This window comes from Saimiri boliviensis, chromosome 14 (genome assembly GCF_048565385.1).
Source record: "Saimiri boliviensis isolate mSaiBol1 chromosome 14, mSaiBol1.pri, whole genome shotgun sequence".
NCBI lineage: Eukaryota > Metazoa > Chordata > Mammalia > Primates > Cebidae > Saimiri > Saimiri boliviensis.
In genome coordinates this window covers 39,207,596-39,225,175 of record NC_133462.1, presented here as the reverse complement: position 1 = coordinate 39,225,175, position 17,580 = coordinate 39,207,596, and the positions used below count along the sequence as shown (strand labels likewise).

At 50.4% G+C, this 17,580-nt stretch overlaps 1 protein-coding gene and 1 long non-coding RNA gene across 8 annotated transcripts in view; one reads left to right on the top strand and one right to left on the bottom strand.

Moving 5' to 3' along the window:
• Positions 1–17,580, top strand: part of ARHGEF18 (Rho/Rac guanine nucleotide exchange factor 18) — a 121,312-nt gene that overhangs the window by 86,770 nt on the left and 16,962 nt on the right. For all 7 annotated transcript variants that reach the window (XM_074384725.1, XM_074384724.1, XM_074384726.1 and 4 more), the window contains 9 exons: positions 2,341–2,479; positions 3,594–3,706; positions 3,853–3,993; positions 5,688–5,938; positions 8,807–8,932; positions 11,150–11,267; positions 12,088–12,336; positions 14,327–14,403; positions 16,622–16,800. In XM_074384725.1, coding sequence (XP_074240826.1) covers positions 2,341–2,479; positions 3,594–3,706; positions 3,853–3,993; positions 5,688–5,938; positions 8,807–8,932; positions 11,150–11,267; positions 12,088–12,336; positions 14,327–14,403; positions 16,622–16,800 — 1,393 coding nt within the window. The remainder of the gene's footprint in view (positions 1–2,340; positions 2,480–3,593; positions 3,707–3,852; positions 3,994–5,687; positions 5,939–8,806; positions 8,933–11,149; positions 11,268–12,087; positions 12,337–14,326; positions 14,404–16,621; positions 16,801–17,580) is intronic.
• On the bottom strand, positions 3,967–14,360 carry LOC141581038 (uncharacterized). The gene is made up of 2 exons (XR_012513456.1): positions 14,256–14,360; positions 3,967–13,681 (listed from the first exon to the last, which is right to left on the bottom strand). It is a non-coding gene; the product is annotated as an uncharacterized LOC141581038 (long non-coding RNA).

Sequence of the window (17,580 nt, the reverse complement as noted above, 5' to 3'; positions counted from 1 at the left end):
ACTCTGTTGGCCAGGCTGGTCACGAACTCCTGACCTCATTGATCTGCCTGCCTCAGCCTCCCAAAGTGCTGGGATTACAAGCATGAGTCACTGCGTCCGGCCTACAGCAAAATTAAAAAGTTACTCAGAGAATGCCTAATCCTCTCCCAGGAGAGCTGCTGAAGGTACATTTTCCTCTAGGGCAAGCTCTGCCCACCCCAAGGTTTATAACTCCATGTTTGCAAGAAGTAGACTTCCAGTTGCTCTCTTCCTGGAACGTAGACTAACCAGTGTGTGTCGGGACCTAGACCCAGGAGGTCACTGAACAGATCAGATTTCTTTTTTTCTTTTTCTTTTTTTTTTTTTTTCAGACCGAGTCTCACTTTGTTGCCCAGGCTGGAGTGCAGTGGCGTGATCTCGGCTCACTGCAACCTCTGCCTCCCGAGTAGCTGGGATTACATGTGCCACCACACCTGGCTAATTTTTATATTTTTAGTAGAGACAGGGTTTCATCATGTTGGCCAGGATGGTCTCAAACTCCAGACCTCAGGCGATTCACCTGCCTCGGCTTCCCAAAGTGCTGGGATTACAGGTGTGAGCCACCACACCCAGGCTGACAGATCAGATTTCTTTTCTCTTCTTTGCTTTGCTTTTTCTTTGCTTTGCTTTTTCTTGAGAGGATCTCAGTATTACCCAGGCTGAAGGGCAGTGGCCCAATCATGGCTCACTACAGCCTTGAACTCCTGGGCTCAAGCGATCCTACTGCCTCAGCCCCCTGAGTAGCTGGGACTACAGGCACATGCCACTGTGCCCGGCTAATTTTTTATGTTGTGTAGAGATGGGGTTTTGCTACATTGCCCAGGCTGATTTCGAATTCCTGGCCTCGAGCAAGCCTTCCACCTTGACCTCCCAAAGTGCTGGGATTACAGGCATGAGCCACGATGCCCGGCCTAGATTTCTTTTTAATGCTACTTACTCTTTGTCCCTACCTGGGCAGAGCTTTAAGATACAATTTATAAAATGTAAGAATAAACTAGCCATGTAGCCCATCTCAATGAGTCTTCAAATAGGAAGGGAAAACTGAGTGTAATGATAGTTGAGCTTTCATTAAGAGTTGCATCTTGGGATGCCAAAGCAGGAGGACTGCTTGAAGCTGGGAGTTCAAAACAAGAATTCAAGACCAGCCTGGGCAACATAGCGAGACCGCGAATCTCTCTACAAAAAAAAGTTTATTTTCATTATACAGCACACCTGTAGTCTCAGCTACTCAAGAGACTGAGGCAGAAGGATTGCTTGAGCCTAGGAGTTTAAGGCTGCTGTGAGCTATGGTTGTGCCACTGCGCTCCAGCCTGAGCTACAGAGTGAGACCGTCTCTAAAAATAATAATTAATTAATTAATTACAAGAATTGCATCTTTCCGTGAGTAGATAAGCTTATCCTATAATCTGAACCCTTAAATTAATGAACAGATGGATGTAGTGAACAAAGGCATGATCTTGGCTCACTGCAATCCTCACCTCCCCAGTTCAAGTCATTCTCCTGCCTCAGCCTTTCAAGTAGCCCCTGTTTGCAGCCCCTGTTGATGTTGGGTTGGTTTGGGTTATGAAACAGAATTAGAGCCTCACGTCCCATGGATGGTAGAATTCTATTCCAGTGCTGGTGACCAGGGGCAGCTAAACACCATGCGCAGCGATCTCTGGGTCTTAGAGTTATCCTAACATCTGAGCTCAGATGAAATCTCATCATGTGCGTGGTGTTGGTATGAAGCACGCCAGGCGCACAGCTGCCTGTTTCATGATCTTAGACTATTTACAGCAAACTCAAACAGCTCACTGGCTTTTTACACCCAGCAAAAGCCAAGGGAGAGCGGGAGAGGGTTTTTTTTTTTTTTTTTTTTTTTTTTTTTTTTCCTGTTTTATTCTACCAAAGCAGCAAATACTGTGCAATTTCCACACTAAATGGTCACAGTGGGGACCAATATCCTGCCCTCCAGACCCGCTGCTTCAGCCAATACAGCGAGGGAAGACGCAGCTCTGTTTTCTAGAAGGATCCCACCGAGGCATAAAAACGGCGCAGCCCATCCTGGCCCCGCGCCGGGTCCCGGAGCCCCTGGCGCGACCATGGGGAACGCTCACTCCAAAAGCGGGGACAGGCACGGCGCGCTCCCCGGCCGCCCCGAGCTGTCTTTTTACAGCTCTTTCCCCAGGAAATGGAGCGAGAACGTCTTCTTGGATAACGAGCTGCTGACCTCCAAGATCCTGTCGGTGCTGCGGCCGCAGTCGGAGCGGGGCTTCCGTGCCGGCGACCTCCGCTACCCGACCCACTTTCTCAGCACCAACTCTGTCCTTGCCTCTGTCACAGCCTCGCTCAAGGAGCACCCCCGGGGCACCCTCCTGTCTGATGGCAGCCCAGCCCTCTCCCGGAATGTCGGTATGACGGTCTCTCAGAAAGGTGGTCCCCAGCCAACACCGAGCCCGGCTGGCCCTGGGACTCAACTCGGGTAAGCCGGGGTCCCCTCTCTGCCCTGGGGTGGGTGGCATTCCCCGGGAGCTGTTGGCAGCCTCTCTCCAGAGAGAGACCCCGACTTAGATCTGCGTGAATCCACACGGCAGCCCCCACGCTAAGCAGAGAAATTCCCATTAGTACTTGCTTCCAGGATCCACGGCTTTTTGCAAAAACGGTGGGTCCCGGGATGTATTCAGCCACTGGTGGAGCCAGTTCTCTTAATACTCTCGAGGGATCCTTACTTACTCGAGGCGATACTCAGAGTCCTGCTGGGCGTGTATGGAGGGGCCGTCCGGGGATCTGTGCCTTAACCTCATTTTATAGGACTTTAAAGTGGTTCCCCTGATAATGCCTTCAGGCATCCGGGTAGAAGGTGATGCTAGAAGCTGATATGTGTGTGCTGACTATTCCATGAGTTCGTGGGAAAGGGAGTCGATTATCTTTTTTCCTCTGAGTAAGGACTCTCCTACCCTTGACCATGAGGCCATTTCTACCTAACTCCCGGTAGAAAAGATCCCAGGCCCCCAAGTGAGCTCCAGTGGTCTGTCAAGGAAGCTGCAACCCACACCCCATTTTGAACATCCCTAACATTAAAGGAAGTTACTATGGAAGTACTCGTGTGACATTGACAGATAATCTCCCTTTTTTTTTTTGAGACAAGAGTCTTACTCGGTCTCCCAGGCTGGAGTACAGTGGTGCAATTTCGACTCACCACAACCTCTGCCTCCTGGGTTCAAGTGATTCCCTTGCCTCAGCCTCCCAAGTAGCTGAGATTACAGGCTCCTGCCACCACACCCAGCTAATTTTTGTATTTTTAGTAGAGACAGGGTTTTGCCATGTTGGCCCTGCTGATCTCAAGCTCCTGACCTCAGGTGATCAGCTGGCCTTGGCTTCCCAAAGTGCTGGGATTACAGGTGTGAGATACCACACCCAGCAAATCTCCCAATTTTAAAAAATAATCTGTAGACAAAATAGAGGCTTCTGTGAAAATCTGGAAAGTTCTCAGAGGGTATCGAATTGGAAGGAGTCACCGATGTGCCTTTGTTGCATGAGATTTTGTGTTTTTAATTCACTTTTCTAAAACAATTGTTTTTATTGTTTGCACTCAGACCAATCACAGGAGAGATGGATGAAGCCGATTCTGTGTTTTTAAAATTTAAGCAGGCAGCCGATGACTCTCTGTCCCTCACATCTTCGAACACTGAGTCCATTTTTGTAGAAGGTATGGTCATCTCCGCACTCTTGCGGCTGTCACACAGTCCCTGTCCCTCCTGGGAAGAGCTGGGACCCATGTCAGCATGTCCACGGGAGGGAATCAGGGTAGCGTGGCTCTGGGCCCCCAGCAGCTGCCCCTCACTCTTCCCTCAGATCCCTACACTGCCTCACTGAGGAGTGAGATTGAGTCAGATGGCCACGAGTTCGAAGCTGAGTCCTGGAGCCTCGCCGTGGACCCAGCCTATGCCAAGAAGCAAAAGAGAGAGGTGGTGAAAAGACAAGACGTCCTTTATGGTGAGGAGTCCAAAGCCCTGTGCCACCACACTGGCCCCCCACTCTCTTCTCTGCTCACTCCCTCCTTCCCTCCCTCCTTTTTTCCTTATATTTGTCTTTCTCTCTTTCTCTCTCTTTGTTCTCTTTCTTTCTTTCTTTTTTTCTTTTTCGAGACAGAGTCTCTCACTGTTGCACAGGCTGGAGTACAGTGGCACAATCAGAGCTTACTGCAGCCTCAACCTCCTGGGCTCAAGCAATCCTCCCACCTCAGCCTCCCCAGTAGCTGGGACCACAGGCATGGGCCACCACACCTGGCTAATTTTTATATTTTCTGTAAAGACAGGGTCTCACCATGCTGCCCAGGCTGGTCTCAATCTCCTGAGCTCAAGTGATCTGCCCACCTCGGCCTCCCAAAGTACTGGGATTACAGGTGTGAGCCACAGCAACTGGTGTCTCTCTCTCTCTCTCTCTCTCTCTCTCTCTCTCTTCCCCTCCCCTCCCTTGGTTCAGCCCTGCCTCCCATGCCAGGGAGGAGATGGCCAGAGAGGATTTTGTTAGAATGCGTCCCAGGTCAGCCTCATTCTTCCGTTGTCTTAGAACCAACAACAGTTTGTTGCTCGCAGTTCTAGAGGCTGGGAAGTCTGAGATCAAGGTGGCACAGGCATAGTGTCCGTCTAGCTGTGTCCTCACATGGCTTTCATGGTCTCTCTCGGGCCCTTTTTTTTTGAGACAGGGTCTCACTCCATCGCCCAGACTGGATGTAATGATGCAACTTGGCTCACTGCGACCTCTGCCTTCCCAGTTAAAGTGATTCTCCTGCCTCAGCCTCCTGAGTAGCTGGGATTACAAGTGCCTACCACCACACCCACTTATTTTTGTGTTTTTTCGTAGAGACAGGGTTTCACCATGCTTTGGCCAGACTGGTCTCGAACTCCTGACCTCAAGTGATCTGCTCACCTTCGCTTCCCAGAGTGCTGGGATTACAGGCGTGGACCACTGCGCGCAGCCCTCAGGTCCTTTTCATAAGGGCACTATCCTACCTTGAGGCTCTGCCTCATGACCTCATCACCTTCCAAGGGCCCCACCTCCTGATACTATCACCTTGGGGGTTAGCATTTTGACATATGAATTTTGGGGAATACATGCTAGGTGCGGTGGCTCACGCCTGTAATCCCAGCACTTTGGGAACTGAGGTGGGCGGATCACCTGAGGTCAGGAGTTGAAGACCAGCCTGGCTAACATGGTGAAATTCCATTTGTACTTAAAATACAAAAATTAGCTATGTGCTGGCACATGTCTGTAATCCCAGCTACTCAGGAGGCTGAGGCAGGAGAATCGCTTGAACCTGGGAAGCAGAGGTTGCAATGAGCCGAGATAGTACGATTGCACTCCCACCTGAGTGACAAAGCAAGACTTTGTCTCAAAAACTAAATAAATAAATACACAGACTTAAAATGTTGTCATTGGGTGCAAAACCCTCCTGTGATGGGAGGCCCCAGGGGTCTCTCCTTCCCCTGCTCTGTCAGGCTGGGCATCCCCCGCAGCACTCAAAACCCTGAACACTCTGGGAAGTAAGAAAGACCCCAAAGGTGCAAGGTCTTAGGCAGAGAACTCTCAGAAGCCTACTAGGCACGTGAAGGGCAGGCGGCAGCCGAGACTGCCCCGTGGGGCCGTGGAGCCAGAGAGGGGAAGTCCTGCCATCCGTGTCCCTGCAGAGCTCATGCAGACAGAGGTGCACCATGTGCGGACGCTCAAGATCATGCTGAAGGTGTACTCCAGGGCCCTGCAGGAGGAGCTGCAGTTCAGCAGCAAGGCCATCAGCCGCCTCTTCCCATGCGCTGACGACCTGCTGGAGCTACACGGCCACTTTCTCGCTGGGCTCAAGGGGCGCCGCCAGGAGTCTCTGGAGGAGGGCAGTGACCGGAATTATGTCATCCAGAAAATCGGTGACCTCCTTGTTCAGCAGGTGGGTGCAGCCATGTTCACCTGAACAGTCTTCATAGCCTGTGTCCTGTCTCTGTTCCTTTCTTCTTTTTTTTTTTTGAGATGGCGTTTCCCTCTGTTGACCAGGCTGGAGTGCAATGGCACGATCTCTGCTCACCGCAACTTGTACCTGTCGGGTTCAAGTGATTCTCCTGCCTCCCTGGAGTAGTTGGGATTACAGGCGCCCGCCACCACATCCAGCTAATTTTTATCGTTTTTAGTAGAGACTGGGTTTCACCATGTTGGCCGGCTGGTTTCAAACTCCCGACCTCATGCGATCTGCCCACCTCAGCTTTCCAAAGTGCTGGGATCACAGGTGTGACTCTGTTCCTTTCTTCTTTTTTTTCTGAGATAGGGTCTTGCTGTGTTGCCCAGGCCAGAGTGCAGTGGTGCAGTCACAGCTCAATGCAACCTCAACCTCCCAGGCTCAGGTGATCCTCTTACCTCAACGTCCCAAGTAGCTGGAGCTACAGGTATGCACCACCATGCCCAGCTACTTTTTTATTTTTTGTAGAGATGGGGTCTCACTATATGGCCCAGGCTAGTCTCGAACTCCTGGGCTCAAGTGATCCTCCTGCCTCAGCCTCCCAAGTGGCTAGGACTCCAGGGAACACTATGCCTAGCTAATTCTTTTATTTTTTGCAGAGATGGGGTCTTGCTTTGTTGCCCAGGCTGGTCTCAAATTCCTGGCCTCAAGCAGTCCTCCCGCCTCAGCCTCCCAAAGTGCAGGAATCACAGGTATGAGCCATTGTGCTAGCCTGTTCTTTTCAATAATAAAACGAGGGTGGCTCCTGTTTGTCACGTACCTGCTCCCTGAGGATTTACAGTTCTGAGCCCCTTACAGCGGTGCCTGCAGTTCATATTCTAGAAACACAGGGGCCCAAATTAGCCAGTGCCCCTGGCTGGCCGAACACTATTCAGTGTTACTTTCTTCAGTGCTCTCGTTTCGTTGGTTGGTTTTGCTTTTTGGTTCAAATTGCTGATGCTTTCAACCGTTCAAAGCATACCTATTGGCTGAGTGCAGTGGCTCACACCTGTAATCCCAGCACTTTGGGAGGCCAAACAGGTGAATTGCTTGAACCTAGGAGTTCCAGACCAGCCTGGGCAACATAGCAAGACCCTGTATCTACAAAACATGAAAATTTAGCCAGCTGTGGTCGGGCATGGTGGCTCACACCTATAATCCCAGCACTTTGGGAGGCCGAGGCAGGCAGATCACGTGAGGTCAGGAGTTCAACACCAACCTGGCCAGTATGATAAAACCCCCGTCTCTACTAAAAAATAAAAATTAGCTGGGCGCGGTAGCAGGCGCCTGTAATCTCAGCTACTCGGGAGGCTGAGGAAGAGAATCGCTTGAACCCGGGAAAATGAGGTTGCAGTGAGCCAAGATTGTGCCACTCCAGCCTGGAAGACACAGCAAGATTCTGTCTCAAAAAAAAAAAAAAGAGCCAGCCGTGGTGTACAGCTATAGTCCCAGCTACTCAGGAGGCTAAGGTGGGAGGATCAATTGAGCTCAGCTGCAGTGAGGCATGATTGTCCCACTGCCCTCCAGCCTGGGTGACACAGCAAGACACCATCCCACTGGGGGAAAGAAAAAGGCATACCTGTAGACCAGCACCATTCGTGATAGTGATATTAACCCCAAATGATCACCCTACGCCAAGATTTACCCAGGGGAGCTGTGCCCCTCATGTGACCTCATGGGTCAGCTAATTAGAAAAAGACTCCTCCTTTTGCTTTTTATGTTTCTTTCTTTTTTTGAGTTGGAATCTTGCTCTGTCACCCAGGCTGGAGTGCAGTGGTGTGATGTTGGCTCCCTGTCCTCCACCTCCCAGGTTTAAGCAATTCTCATGCCTCATCCGCCCAAGTAGCTGGGATTGCAGGCACGTGCCACTCACTACACCTGGCTAATTTTTTTGTGTGTTTTTAGTATAGTTGGGGTTTTACCATGTTGGCCAGGCTGGTCTCGAACTCCTGACCTCAGGTGATCCGCTTGCCTCATCCTCCCAAAGTGCTGGGATTACGTGTGTGAGCCACCACGCCAGCCTGCTTTTTATGTTTCTAATGTCCTTTGGCTGAAATTTATTCTTTTTTTTCTTAGCTCTCAGGAAGTTTTATAGCATCTGTGATGTAGCAAAGCCTGAAGCAGAAGGTTTTTTTCAATTTATTTATTACACCTTGAGATTAGACACCCCCAACTGAATGAAGTATTTCTCTGTTTGAGGGCATACTAGAAAATGGAATTGCAGCCAGGCACTGTGGCTCACACCTGTAATCCCAACACTTTGGGAGGCTGAGGTGGATGGATCACTCAAGGCCAGCCCGGCCAACGTGGTGAAACGCTGTCTCTATTAAAAGAAAAAGATTTAAATTATCCAGGCATGGTGGCGGCACCTGTAATCCCAGCTACTTAGGAGGCTGTGGCAGGAGAATCGCTTGAACCTGGCAGGCAGAGGTTGCAGTGAGCCGAGATCATGCCATTGCACTCCAGCCTGAACCACTGAGGTTGGGAGTTCAAGATCAGCCTGACCAACATGGAGAAACCCCGTCTCTACTAAAAATACAAAAATAAGCCGGGTGTGGTGGCACATGCCTGTAATCCCAGCTACTCCAGAGGCTGAGGCAAGAGAACTGCTTGAACCCAGGAGGCGGAGGTTGTGGTAAGCGGAGATCACACCATTGCACTCCAGCCTGGGCAACAAGAGCGAAACTCAATCTCAAAAGAAAGAAAGAAAATGGAACACAAATAAATCTAGTATTTATTTTAGCGGAGTCAGACGAATTTGATGAAAATATCCTTTGGCAGTTTTTGTGTTTGACTGAGTAACATTTCCTTTCTTTTGTCTATCAGTTTTCAGGTGAAAATGGTGAGAGAATGAAAGAAAAGTACGGTGTGTTTTGCAGTGGCCACAATGAAGCTGTCAGTCATTATAAGTTGCTGCTTCAGCAAAACAAGAAATTTCAAAACTTGATTAAGGTAAAAACACAGTTTTTTTAAAATCAAAAACTTAAATTCTTCACCGTGGGTTTTTCCCACAGAATTGTAGAGTCTTGGGAATTGGGAAGTATAAGGCACCTGTTATGTAGCCGTGATTTTTAAGGTTTGGTTTTGGTTTTAACCACAACCCCATTCAACACATCACTGAAATCTTAGGTAGAATTCTGAGATACCGGCTGGGCGCAGTAATCCTAGCACTTTGGGAGGCCGAGGTAGGCAGATCACGAGGTCAGTAGTTAGAGACCAGCCTGGCTAATACAGTGAAACCCCACCTCTACTAAAAATACAAAAATTAGCTGAGTGTGATGACACATGCTGTAGCTACTTGGGAGGCTGAGGCAGAAGAATCGCTTGAACCCAGGAGGTGGAGGTTGCAGTGAGCCACGATCATGCCATTACACTACAGCCTGCATGACAGTGTGAGTCTCCGTCTGAAACAAACAAAAGAAACCTGAGATGTGAACCAAAGCAGGCCAGATGCAGAGTCTCACGCCTGTAATTCCAGCACTTTGAGGCCAAGGTGGGAGGATCGCTTGAGGCCAGGAGTTCGAGACTAGCCTGGGCCACGTAGCAAGATCCTGTCTCTTCAAAAAATTTAAAAGTTAGCCAGGCATGATGGTGCACACCTGTATCCCCAGCTACTCCAGCAGCTAAGGAGGGAAAATCACTTGTGATCAGGAGTTTAAGACAAGCCTGGGCAACATAGCAAGACCCCATCTCTATTTTACATATACACATATATATATACACACACACACACACACACACATATATATATACCCAAATATATATATGTATACATATTAACAAATCAATCAAAGAAAGCACATCTAGACTTTTTGCCTTGCCATGCCACAGTGGCCCCTGAGAGGCCCCTTCAGCCCTCAGCATGGGACCTGCTGACCATCACTTTTCAGACCGTTTGAGTGACACAAAGGATTTGTTTGAAGGGGCTGCCACAGGAACTGGCCCTCCAGAGCCAGCCTGTTTTGCCATGGGGATGCCAGCTGTCTTAAGGAGGGTTATTCCAAACCTCTGTTCTCTAGCTGGTCCCTGTTTGCCCCTGGGGCATGTAGAATAATCTTCCTGCCTCCTTTAGGTGAGAGTGGGTAGGTGCTCAGAGCCCAGCTGGAGTCAGCCAAGTCAAGGGAAACCCCACCTCCAGCACCCTACAAACCACACTTGGGGCCGGGCGCAGTGGCTCACGCCCATAATCCCAGCACTTTGGGAGGCCGAGGTGGGTGGATCATGAGGTCCGAAGTTCGAGACCAGCCTGGCCAACATGGTGAAACCCTGTCTCTACTAAAAGTACAAAAATTAGCCAGGTGTGGTGGCAGGCGCCTGTAATTCCAGCTACTTGGGAGGCTGAGGCAGGAGAATTACTTGAACCTGGGAGGTGGAGGTTGCAGTGAGCCGAGACTGCACCATTGCACTCTAGCCTGGGCAACAGAGCAAGACTCCAACTAAAAAAAAAAAAAGAAACCGCACTTGGACTACAGGTAGTCAGTTCTATCAACGTTGACCTCTTCAGAGGCCCTAACACCGCTGATTCCACAAGAGCTGCATCACCTGTGACCTGGCCAGGACTTGGTTCTGCAGTGGCATTCTACACCCAGGGGTCCAAAGTCAGGAGTGACATGCATTTAAACTTCATTGCATTATAGGTAGGTGGGAACGGGAGAGAATCGTTTTAGAGCCGCAGTTCCTCGAAAGCGGGAGGGGGATTCCAATGAAACCTCCGTCCATGGACTCTTGCAAATCCCATAGCAGCTCTGGTCCTCTCAAGTGGCTCCTTGCAAGTGCTGGCATCCCTAAAATGCATACAAGAGCAGCGGGAGCAAACAAGCAGAAAATGTGCTATGCTCCCGAGAGTGAGCGACAGGTGACCACTTTTGGTTCTCAGCCAGAGGTGAGCATCAGAAAGCACCCAGCATGGGCGTGGTGGCTCACACTTGGGATCCCAGCGCTTCTGGGGAGGCCGAAGTGGGTGGATCACCACACCTGGCCTTTTGTGGCCTTTGTGTATACAGCAGGTGATCCCTGCTTTTAGGTATTTCGTGTCTTTCTCCTCCAAAGCAGCCAAGGAAAGGTCCGGGTGAGCAGAAAAAGGAAGGTGCCCTCAGCCTTGGCAGCCGATCATTGACTAATTGGGCAGGAGCTGAGGTGTTAATGTGGGCCTTGCTTTCCATTTCCTAGAAAATTGGCAACTTCTCCATCGTGCGGCGGCTTGGTGTGCAGGAGTGTATTCTCCTGGTTACGCAGCGCATAACCAAATACCCAGTGCTGGTGGAGCGCATCGTCCAGAACACGGAAGGTAGGCCTCCTCCCCGCTGCCCCGCCCCCCCGTGCTGCTGCAGCCTGGGGCCCTCTCCCTGCAGTCACTCCCTGTTTTAGCAGCAGACGGGATAAATTCCCTTTGGAATCCACTTTGCTGGGTGCTGGAGTTTCTTTTTTTTTTCTTTTTTCTTTTTTGTTTTAAGATGCCGTTTCGCTCTTGTTGCCCAGGCTGGAGTGCAGTTGTGCGATCTCAGCTCACTGCAACCTCCACCTCTCAAGTTCAAGCTATTCTCATGCCTCAGCCTTCTGAGCAACTGAGATTACAGGTGCATGCCACCACGCCTGGCCAATTTTTTGTATTTTTAGTAGAGACAGGGTTTCACCATGTTGGCCAGGCTGGTCTCAAACTCCTGACCTCTCAATCTGCCCACCTCGGCCTCCCAAAGTGCTGGGATTACAGGCATGAGCTACTACGTCCGGCTCTTCTTTACAGGTGGGTGCCTGTAATCCCAGCTACTTGGGAGACTGAGGCAGGAGAATTGCTTGAACCTGGGAGACAGAGGTTGCAGTGAGCCAAGATCATGACATTGCACTCCAACCTGGGCCACAGAGTAAGACTCCATCTCAAAAAAAAAAAAAAAAAAAAAAAACACTGAACTCTGGGCCGTTGCACTTGTTTTGGAGAACCATTTGCATCTCGGGAGATCACAGTTGGGAAGTGATCTGAGGGTCTTCTGAGTGGTGGCCTTGGAGAACACAACTCCTAGATCCCACATGCCCATACAGAGCAAGTGTGTCCACTTCTGTTGTGTTCGTGAAAGTGGAAGGAGAGATGCTAACTCTGCTGTGTGTGGCAGCTGGCACTGAGGACTATGAAGACCTGACCCAGGCTCTGAACCTCATCAAAGATATCATCTCACAAGTGGACGCCAAAGTCAGCGAGTGTGAAAAGGGCCAGCGCCTCAGGGAGATCGCAGGGAAGATGGACCTGAAGTCCTCCAGCAAACTCAAGAACGGGCTCACCTTCCGCAAGGAAGACATGCTTCAGCGGCAGCTGCACCTGGAGGGCATGCTGTGCTGGAAGACCACATCAGGGCGTTTGAAAGGTAAAGGCCTGCCCCTGGCCACCTCTAGTGGGTGCCATCTTGGATAAGTGGTTGCCGTCTTGGATTGGTGGGTACTCTGTGTTTGATGGCACTATCCTGTATCTGTGGGTACCATTTTGGAGTGTTGGTTGCCATTTTGTATTGGTGAGTATCATGTTGGATTGGTGGCACCATATTGGATGGGTGGGTGCTATCTTGGCTTGGTAGCACCATCTTGGGAGTTTGGGGCACCCCCTGAGAATGGTGGGTGCCGTCTTGGATCAGTGGCCATCATCTTGGATTGGTGGGTGCTATTTTGGATTAGTAGCTTCATCTCTAGTGGTGACAGCATCTTGGAGTGGTGGCTGTCTTCTTTGAGTGGTGGGCACTCTCTTGGATTGGTGAGTATCCTCTTGGATTGATGGGTGCCATCTTGGAATGGTGGCATCATCTTAGATCAGTAGGCTCCCTCTTGGATCAGTGGGCACCATTTTGATTGGTGGGTCCCATCTCAGATCAGTGAGATGGTCTTGGGAGTGATAGCACCATCTTTAATTAGTGGGTGCCATCTTGGACTGGTGGCATGGTCTTGGGAGTGGTGGCATCATCTTGGATCAGTGGGTGCCCTCTTGCATTGGCAGGCACCATGTTGGTTTGGTGGGTGTCAGCTGACACACAGCCACTGAGGTCTGGCTACTTCATGGCTGAAGGGAGGTTATGAGCTGAGTCAGGATGAGCAAGGCAGCTGGTGTGTAGCATAACACGAGGTGGTTGTATCACCATTCCTCTTCCTCTGGTCTTTGGAAGGGTACAGTACAAACCAGGAGGGCACACTGAGTCATTGACTTCCAGATGGAAACCCAGGGTGTTGGCATCATGACACCCCAGGTTTGGGCCCAGAATTCCAAACATGCTCAGCTGCCCATCTGGACAGTCACAGGCCAGCCTGCCTGCCATGGTCCCAGCCACTGAGAGGCCCCCGTGTGGATAGAGAATACCCCCAGGGCTGCTGATCATTGTCCCCAAGCATCCCACTTGCTGCCTGGGGTGTGGTCCAAGCCCTGCTTTAAAGATCCATGTTGCAGTTCAGACCAGAGTGCTCAGGACTTATCTCTGGGTTTCCTGTTCATTTTTGGAGCCTCTAGAGACATCCCAAGCTGTCTATTCACATCAGCATCTTTAAAGAGCTTGAGGGAGTCATTGAGGTGGCCAAATGACAGCATTTGCCCACTGGTCATTTGAGTAGGAGTGTATTTCGCAGATAGATTTAGTGCCTTCTGCCCACCAGGCACCGAGTTGGATGGTAAGAATACACCCCATGGGACAAGACCTGGCCCCTAGCCTCCTAGGGCTTCAGTCACTGGGGCTGAAAGAGAAACAAGCAAACAGAAAAACGAGTTAGAAGCCCAGCTGATGCTTTAAGGAAGCCAGCAGGCTGTAGTGCAAGAGAATTAGCAAAAGTGTATCTGACTTAGACAGGGGTGTCGGAAGGAGCTCCCCAAAAGTGGTGTTGTCCTTGAAACACACATCTTATGTGGATGGCAGCTGGCAAAAAGAGAGGGAGCTTGTGCAGGGAAAAATCCCCCTTATACAACTGTCAGATCTCGTGAGACTCATTCACTATCACGAGAACAGCACAGAAAAGAGTGTCCCCATGGTACAATTACCTCCCACGGGGTCCTTCTCACAGCACGTGGGAATTCAAGAGGAGATGTGGGTGGGGACACAGTCAAACCATATCAGACACTCAAAGGTCAGACCCAGCAGGTGTGTTGCTATAGCAAAGAGAACTGCTTGAGCTCTGGACATGGAAGGGACTTAGAGGAGGCTCTGGCTGCTCTTTGGTGCAGAAGGTTGAGAACTAGAAAGGTGATGGCGGGTGGGAGGCGAGGCAGAAAGGAAACTTCTTAGCCCAGGTGGAAACATCAAACTGCTTATACCTTCCTGGGAGGCGGTGTCTGCCCGGGTGCCCAGAAAGACCTCCTGGCCTCCTTCCATGCTGTTTCCCCAGATGTCCTGGCTGTCCTGCTGACCGACGTGCTTTTGCTCCTACAAGAAAAAGATCAGAAATACGTCTTTGCTTCTGTGGTATGTATCCCCTCTTCAGACGAAGGGTCGGCCGGGTGCAGTGGCTCATGCCTGTAATCACAACACTTTGGGAGGCCAAGGCAAGCAGATCACTTGAGGTCAGGAGTTCTAGACCAGCCTGGCCAACCTGTTGAAACCCAGTCTCTACTAAAAGTACAAAAATTAGCTGGGCATGGTGGCCCACGTTGTAGTCCCAGCTACTCAGGAGGCTGAGGCAGGAGAATCACTTGAACCCAGGAGGCAGAGATTGTGGTGAGCCGAGATCACACCACTGTTCTCCAGCCTGGGCAACAGAGTAAGACTCTGTCTCAAAAAAAAAAAAAAAGAAAGAAAGAAAGAAAGAAAGAAAAGGGCCCTGGGACCTCGTAGGGGGTTGGCTGAAACTGTCCATGGGAAGTGCACCTGTGGGTTACCCAGGCCCATGTAACTGGGATTATAGGTGCCCGCCACCATGCCTAGGTAATTTTTTATATTTTTAGTAGAGACAGGATTTTACCATGTTGGTCAGGCTGGTCTCCAACTCCCACTGCGGCTGCTGTAAACAAAGTGCTGAGTGGTTTAGACCACAGAATTGTATTGTCTCACATTCCTATAGGCTGAAAGTCCAAGATCAAGGTGTCAGCACGGTTGGTTTCTTCTGAGGCCCCTTGGCTTGTAGATAGCTGTCTGCTCCTCATGTCCACCTCACCTGGCCATTCCTCTGTGTGTGTCTCTGTGCTAATGTCCTCCTATTAGAAGGATGCCAGTCAGATTGGATTAGGGCCCACCCATGACCTCATTTCACCATAATCATCTCTTCTTCTTTTTTTTTTTTTAAGACAGAGTCTTGCTCTGTCATCCAGGCTGGAGTGCAGTGGCACAATCTCAACTCACTGCACCCTCCACCCTCCGAGTTCAAGTGATTCTCCTGCCTCAGCCTCCTTTGTAGCTGGGATTACACGTACCCACCACTACACCTGGCTAATTTGTGTATTTTTAGTAGAGATGGGGTTTCACTATGTTGGCCAGGCTGGTCTCAAACTCCTGACCTCAGGTGATCCACCCACCTCAGCCTCCCAAAGTGCTGGGATTGATTACAGGTGTGAGCCACCATACCCGAACCTTATTTACCTCTTTAAATGAGGCCTCATCTCCAAAGACAGCCACATGCTGAGGTACTGGGGGTCAGGACCTCGTATGAATCTGTGGGGAACACAGTGCAGTTAAAATGTGCGTTTTGCTGGTCTGTGGAAGCATTGTCTCTTGAAGGGTTCGTGACAGACTAAAGAAATACCCTTGGCTCTGGGTGGCCTGAGGCACAAGACAGAGAAGGGTTTATTTGTTATATACTACATACTGTTACAGTAATCTTTTGAGCTTTGTAGTGTGTATATGTAGTGCTGATTACTTTTTTTTTGAGACCAAGTCTTCCTCTGTCACCAGGTTGGAGTGCAGACGCATGATCTCTGCAACCTCTACCTCCTGGGTTCAGGTGATTCTCCTGCCTCAGCCTCCCGAGTAACTGGGATTACAGGTGCCCGCCACCACACCCAGCTAATTTTTGTATTTTTAGTAGAGATGTTGGCCAGGATGGTCTCAATCTCTTGACCCTGTGATCCACCCGCCTCAGCCTCCCAAAGTGCTGGGATTACAGGTTTGCAACACGGCACCCGGCCTGCTGATTACTTTGGAAAAAAAATTTTAAGCTGATGAAATTGATATATTATCTGGATGCTAAGGGGCAAGATGGCTTACGCCTGTAATCTCAGCACTTTGGGAGGCCGAGGTGGGAGCATCATTTGAGCCCAGGAGTTCAGGAGCAGCCTGGGAAACATAGTAAGACCCCTTCTCTACAAAAAAATACAAAAATTAGCTGGACATGGCAGCACACGCCTGTAATTCAGCTACTAAGGAGGCTGAGGTGGGAGGATCACTTGAGCCCAGGTGGTCAAGGCTGCAGTGAGCCATGATTGCACCACTGCGCTACAGCCTGGGTGACAGGGCAAGACCTGGCCTCCAAAAAAGTTTAAAAAAAAAAAAAAAAGGATTCTAGGATTTTATTGCAATAATGTCTTCTTTTCCCCTAGAGGGCAAAATATATCTGCTTTGAATTGTTTGAAAAGAAACAAGGAGCATGACCCCACCCCCCGTTAGTTCCCCTCACCAGGCCCATGACCTCGCTGCTGTTTGGGTGCAGTGGGGTAAAGGGGGACCTCCCCAATGTCCTCTACCCATGCAGGACTCGAAGCCACCCGTCATCTCGTTACAAAAGCTCATCGTGAGGGAGGTGGCCAACGAGGAGAAAGCGATGTTTCTGATCAGCGCCTCCTTGCAAGGGCCGGAAATGTATGAAATCTACACGAGCTCCAAAGAGGACAGGAACGCCTGGATGGCCCACATCCGAAGGGCCGTGGAGAGGTGAGGAGGGTCTGGAGGGTCTCTCCACCCCGTGTTCCGTCCGCTGACCAGTCCACCCTTGGCTTCAATGGTTGCCATCAGCTGTGACCTTGAACACCCTCATCCCAGCTTGGGCCCCATGATGCCATTCCAGCTCCTTCTGATGACTCAATGATGACTCAAACTGTTGGATGTGGAGGCCAACAGGCCCAGAAAGTCAGCTCTAACCTGGGCCTTTCTGCTCTGTGGGCCATTGGGAGGCCCACGTGACATGGTGGGCTGTCTGCATTCGTGGGCCAGACTTATTGGAGCAGGTCACAGCATCTTGTCCTTCCTCCTTGGGCCCAGCACCCCTCAGGGCCCAGGACCAGCTGGCTTCCCCTCCCTGGTTTTTTTTTTTTTTTTTTGAGACAGAGCCTTGCTTTGTCACCCAGGCTGGAGTGCAGTGTCACAATCTCGGCTCACTGCAGGTTAATGAGGTTCTCCTGCCTCAGCCTCCCGAGTAGCTGGGATTACAGGTGTGAACCACTGCACCAGCTTTTTTTTTTTTTAGAGTCAGGCTCTTGCTCTGTCATCCGGGCTGGGGTGCACTGGCACAATCATAACTTACTGCAACCCCGAACTCCTGGGCTCAAGTGAACCTACCCCCTCAGTCTCCCAAATAGCTGGAACTACAGGCACAGACCACCACACCCAGCTAATTTTTTTATTTTTGTAGAGATGGGGCCTCACTCTGTTGTCCAGGCCGGTCTTGAACTCCTGGCCTCAAGCCATCCTTCTGCCTTGGCCTCCCAAAGAGTT